Source organism: Argopecten irradians, chromosome 7 (genome assembly GCF_041381155.1).
Source record: "Argopecten irradians isolate NY chromosome 7, Ai_NY, whole genome shotgun sequence".
NCBI lineage: Eukaryota > Metazoa > Mollusca > Bivalvia > Pectinida > Pectinidae > Argopecten > Argopecten irradians.
Window position 1 is genome coordinate 18,117,402 of NC_091140.1, and position 6,345 is coordinate 18,123,746.

The 6,345-nt window shown below is 34.4% G+C and overlaps 1 protein-coding gene across 1 annotated transcript in view; it reads right to left on the reverse strand.

Moving 5' to 3' along the window:
• LOC138327750 (PGAP2-interacting protein-like) overlaps nt 1-4,810 on the reverse strand; it is a 28,127-nt gene extending 23,317 nt beyond the window's left edge. The window contains exons 1-4 of the mRNA XM_069274091.1: nt 4,630-4,810; nt 2,391-2,703; nt 789-943; nt 129-315 (exon numbers count right to left, since the gene is read on the reverse strand). Coding sequence (XP_069130192.1) covers nt 129-315; nt 789-943; nt 2,391-2,703; nt 4,630-4,702 — 728 coding nt within the window. The 5' untranslated portion in view covers nt 4,703-4,810. The remainder of the gene's footprint in view (nt 1-128; nt 316-788; nt 944-2,390; nt 2,704-4,629) is intronic.
• Between the last annotated feature and the right edge of the window lie 1,535 nt (nt 4,811-6,345).

A 6,345-nucleotide genomic window follows, 5' to 3' on the forward strand; every position in this document is an offset into this window, starting at 1 on the left:
TGTGAAAGCTATTTCACGCCAAAGGACATTTTAATGTCAATAGATATGTTAATTCAAATATAAGTCATTAGGAATGATCAAGAATGAAGTACCCCCCAGGATTAGTAAAGATAAATGTGAAAATGTACCCCCAAGGATTCGGAAGAGGTCCATGCGATGGGTAACCTCGGACAGTCCATCGTGTAATCAGTGACACCTCCCCAAAACACCAGTGAGTGAGATACAACAGACTTCCGAACCCCAAGGCAGTGGTCAACCAGCGTGGACGGTCAACAAAGGTCTGCTGACCTTCCTTGTGGTCAGTACTATCAGCACCTGTAGACACAGACACAAGAACGAGTGAAATAAATAGCATTTAATTTTATTAACATTGCCGATACAACATCATGTGGAGTCATGTAGGTAATAAACAAACTACAGTAATTACCATCATAGGTATGTAGGGAATAAATGTCCCTGTTTCTTTGTCTAATTTGCTGTCAACTACAACTCTATTGTTCAACCCCAATGAAAGTCTAAAACACCTGATATGATCTTGTCTATAACAATTGTACATCTACTAAACATTTATGAACAGACAATCTCTCCCAGGGTTCATTGTGGCCAATGGCTCACAAACTGGCCATCTGTTGACCTCTGATCACAGAATATTATGTCATGAGGATGGTTTAATACATAGCCCCCCTTTTATATATGATGTCAAAGTAATTGTTTTTGAAACGGCAGATATTACTAGTACAACTAACCCAATATGATGTTGTCTTTGAACAAATATAAAGTCTACTGACCTGATATGATCTGATCTATAACTGCTACTATTGCTATGGCGATAACAGCTGAGTTGGAATTATTACTCCACCAGGTCGGAATGAAGGACACATACCAGATACGGGACATCACAAATAACATAAGGCCGAGTATTAAACCCCAAAATGTGTTGGTTCTGAAAAACAATTAACGTTAGATTAACATGTTATTTTTAAGATCCAGTCTGGGTAAATGGGTTAATTAATCTAATACAACATGCTGTTAATTTTCTGTAATTGATTAATCAAACTTTCCAGCTATGATCCAGCTCAATAAAACATCAAGGCCATAAGCCCATCAAGGAATCAAATATATGAATCTTAATTATCTGTTTTAAAAATAAAAGCAATCAATCCTTCAAAAAAGGTTTACTTTACATTATTTCAAATTTTCAATTAAATTGCATCTGATAATCAGTCAATCATATCTGACAGATATCATTACGATTCAACTTAGTAATATGTATACATTTACCTTTATCTTTAAAAGCATATACCATAATATATATCGTGGGAAAGGGAAGTGTTCTTTAATCTATTACCTCCCCTTAATTATATTGAACTGAGAAGAATTCTTTATTTCTTCCCTTGAAACAAACAATTTAAACAAGCCTGCGTCGAGAAGGTGAAGCGTACCAAAAAGCATCATATTGGAGCGGAATTACAAGTCTAATTTTAATTACTGTACCTCCCTTTTAAAACAAAGTCAATAGAAAAATACAATTTGTTGCTTTCAAAATACATGTATGTTCCCAAAAATATACCATTCACTTCAGACTGACAATTCCAACCCTAACAGCGATTGTACAATATATTTAGTATTTTACAACTTACCATAATACTACTTTAAGTTTGTAACTACAACTGTCTTGGTCTAAAAAAAACTATAAAAGCATCTTTCACAGAAATGCAATGTCATTTCTGCAGCGGGGATGAGAACTACATTATTTGTAAGCAGTGACTACTATCTACAATACATATAGCCAGGTGATGGAAATGTACTCCATGAGTGGCACTCAAGTTTGGGAGTGTATATAATCTACAGGATACCATTGTTGATCATAATGGCATTGTAGTTTATACTAAACCAAAAAGTAAGTTAATAGTGTTATTAATTGGTGCAGTAATCTTTTATCTGTGAAGGCACTAATGTCACAGTTTTATAGAGCTATAGATTTGTAAGCAACAATAACAATACCCCTTTTAATCCATAACCTGTGCTGAAACAAAATCAGTTGTCAAATGTACACAAATATCTAGACTATGAAAGGAACTACCGGTAAACATGTTCATATAGTTGCAATATAGAGATGTGTATTTTATGACAACAGGGGAAATGCATGTTCTATTTATAATCATTTTTAAATTATTGAAAAAAATATTTATCATAAAAGGTAAATAGTGATTTTGACAATAAAATCAAAATGTCAAAAACTTTTAACTTGTTCATGACAATGTAGCTCAGCTTGCAAATCCTTGAAGATATGAAGATACCAGATGGCTGAAAATAAATTTCTTTTAATTAAAACTGAATAATTTAAAAGTAGAGTAGCTACATCGTTTATTTTATTTCCTCCCTCTCACCTGATCCTGGGACTCGGGTTCCATAGTGTGGCAGTAAACACCCACATAGAGATCCCCACCCCCAGGGCAAGTATGGCAAGTCTACTGAGGGTCGTAGTGGCCTGGAAGGAGGCAAGACTGCCCACCACCAACAGTCGTAAAACAGCTAGGACCCATGGCTTCTGGATGAGCTGAAGGATAGCTGAATGGCCAAGGAAAATAGGAAAGAACCATGTTGCAGCAAATGCTTCATATCCAGAGATATCCAGTTGATTCAGTGGGTAAAACCATATCATGGGTCCTAGGCCTTGAAATAAGGACCAAAAAACATAACCTGAAAGAAAATAAAAAACAAGTCATGATCAATTCATCATATTTAACTTCAACTTTCAGATATCATGTTACTATATATGTGGCTTTATTCCACATGATTACATGGGTTGAGTATGCAGCCACACAACGTATATAATGCTTCTAAACTGCCTTGACATGTTAACCTTGAACAGTAATGTTGGTGTAATATCAAATCAATATCAAAGTACATGTAGCATTCATGGCCTATGTGCATATTTGTTTTCCTTTAACGTCTGAAATGATGACATAGCAAAATATTTTGTCATAATTATGTCCCTTGATCATGACCACTAATGGTCAGCAACCAATTCTCGCAAAGTACCCATGCATTCTCGTCTTCATTCTCGTCCATCAGAGTTACTTCCCTTCCTTTCACTCTGTCAGTATATATGTTTATATCTGTTGGTATAGCGATAGCTTGACAGCCAATGGGAGCCAAGAATGTCTCGCCTTTAGCACATGATATTTTGTTAATCCAATAATATACAGATCTCGACATTGAAAAACTTCTGATGGGCAATATCGAGTTAGAAATGACTTAATGATTGAAAGTGTCTCGTCATGTTGTTATATCTTTAAACATTGTTTGAGTAGACATTTTATATTATTATACTCTAATTGAGAATCCTGCATTGTGATTGGTCGAGAGATATTTGGTATTTTACACTATCACACGGCAGTTAGCATTATAACAACAGGAGACAATAGACACGTTCGTAGCAACCCCCTAGCAACGGGTGAGAGAGTATTTTTGACAGTGCAAAATATTAACCGCCCGAAAAAGATGCGAACTCATTTCTTTCTTCGGCGCCATCTTTGTTTTTTGAAGCGACACTTCAAAATTTATCTGGACATATTTAGTAATAGTTTTGCTAAATTAGTCTGTTTATCAATATCTTTCTTCAAATTAAGTAAGGAGCTTTCAGTTTACACCTTTTCACTTACCACCCAAGTGCTATATATCGGATTTTATGAATTCTGTCAGTGATAAGGTGAACGAAAGACATGCAATTATAAGCGTCTTTGTGATGTTGCTAATGTTTGTAAACAGACGACGGGATGAAACCAAAATTCATTGAGATATACAAAAACATTAAGATTTTAACAAACGCAGGAGACAAGATAACAAGAATATTTCTTTGAATACTTATTGTGAGTATTCTTTTTCACAATGATGTGACAATGTATTATACAATGGTAATGTAAGCGCTACTGAGTAGAAGCTGATATGCTATTTTACTGCCGACGGGGAGTTTTCGACTTTTGCTAAAACAAGTTAAAATGTTTCAATAGATTGCAAATACTTGAAAACTAGTTTTTTTTTTTATACTTTTGGTATAATAAAATAGATACTACCTGCATTAGAGGATGGCAGTGCCTAGTGTTACCCTCTAATGCAGTCTTGGGTGACAGTGACTGATATCCTCGGGATGACACTAGGCACTGTCACCCTCTAATGCAGGTAGTATTTATACATGATTACACACAGATTTTCAAGTAATATTTTTGTGGAAATCAGTAGCATCTTCTGTCAGAAGATGACTTTATTCGTGAAATTTTGCGTGTAGACATACAAATACACATGCGATGGCGAGAATGGTTACTTGGCGAGAATTGGTCACCTGCCAGGTGTTACTAATCCCTAAAGCCGTCCTCTAAACAAAAAATGTAGGTACCGTACAGTTGGGTAATTGTAAGACAACGTATATGTTACCTATTTCATTTATAGACAATTAAATTAAGGAATACAAATAGCTGTTAAAACTAGACAACTGGCCATGGTTCAGTGGCTGTGAACAGGTAGATTCACCTGTACAGCCCGCGATCGACCACCGACATAACATTGATATAGGACCTACCTGCGTTAACATGTCATTTGCTAGTATATATCTGTATATTACATTACCGTGTATCGTTTCCCTGCAAATTGCACGCATTGAATCGTGCTGGCTGTTTTTCGATTCATGGGTAGCGGTCATATTCCTTTCCGAAACTCATCTAGAACAGGTAGCATGCAAACTCGAGATGTTCGAAAAAGTATTTTTGTTCCGCGTGCTTGTGTCTTCAAGACGCTTAATAAATAATTCGTTAAATACAAGCGTTCAAACGACCCATGGATGGGAGAAACGAAAACTATAAAAAAAAGAAACACTAAAGGCAAACATTTTCCGGATTGTACTAAATTATGCTTTTTCCATGACAAAAGCTTTTTCTTTTAAGTTTATTCTAGGTGTCCACCACCTATCATTTGTTATTCGTCAGATACAAAAAAAGTCTTGAAAGATTTTTAAAAAAAAATCCATTATGATTTACTTTTAAATATTTTCCCCAAAAGTTCTCACTACAATGCAAAATTAACCAGTGTATGTACTTTGTACGTGTTATGCATGTAGCCGATGTATCATACTGTGTATATATGTACAGCATGTATATGTTTAAGAGGCAGACATGCACATGTATTCAGTGTATAGATAAATTACATATGTCAACTTTGACTAGACGTTAAACTAACTTTGTAGTATATGAAGGCGAAAAAATGTTGAACAAAATTTAATTATGAAATTGAATATTACAACTGTATGTTGAAATGTAATGTGGTCCACTACAATTCAAAATATTAGTACGTGACTGTTTTTAATGTATATTTAATTTCTTTCAAATGTGTAACCACTTAGTATGCAATAAAGTAGTAATTAATTATCAAAATTAGCATAATTCTTGTTGCGCTATTATATCGTTCACATACAGACTTTTTATTCTATTTATACAGATACCTCATGTGTAATACTATACACATGTACATAGCCTCTATGTGTCTGTATAACGATATAATAAAAAACCTGTGATTTTTTGTGAAAGTAAAGTGAAGAATATATGTCAGTCATTTATGTAAACATTACGATGACTGAACTACATGTACAATTGTAATCACAGATTCCCTTCAAAGGAGATAATTTCATTCAAAGGGAGAAAACAAGTGGAAAACTTTATCTTAGATATTGCTCTCTTTTTCATAAACACTAGTACTGTCTACATAATTACTACAGGAACTTAATTTACACGACTTCTTACATATTCAGCCAATCTTATATTTTTTTAGCTATAGCTAGCATATTCGATACAATGCCCCCGAATATCTACAAGAGCATTATTTTGCTGTCGCCATATAATAATAAGTTTTCATGAGACCGCTTCAGTGTTCACTTTTATAAAGATGCAAGCTCTTTTAGGGGGTATTGCATAGAATAGGCCAGCTTGGTTGTTACAAGAGGTCATGTACATGTATTATACACCAATTAACTGTTGTGCTGGCTCTGACACGAGAACATACAGGTAAGACATTTTAGCAGAAAGAGGTCTGTCTCATAGCCAAATGTGCAAACATTCGGGACTATGCTGTCTAAGGTCATTTGTCAGCGAAAACTAGGACTAAAATTGAAAAGATTATCTTGATTTCAATGATAAAACAAAATGTGGAAAAAATCTTCAATAACAACAAGATTCATCGCTATTGTTCAAATATTTAATAAAACATACAAATGTGAATGTATATTGTGATATCTACAGTAAAATGTTATGCATATATTGGTATACTGATATCCATATTTACAGTTTTTTTGTA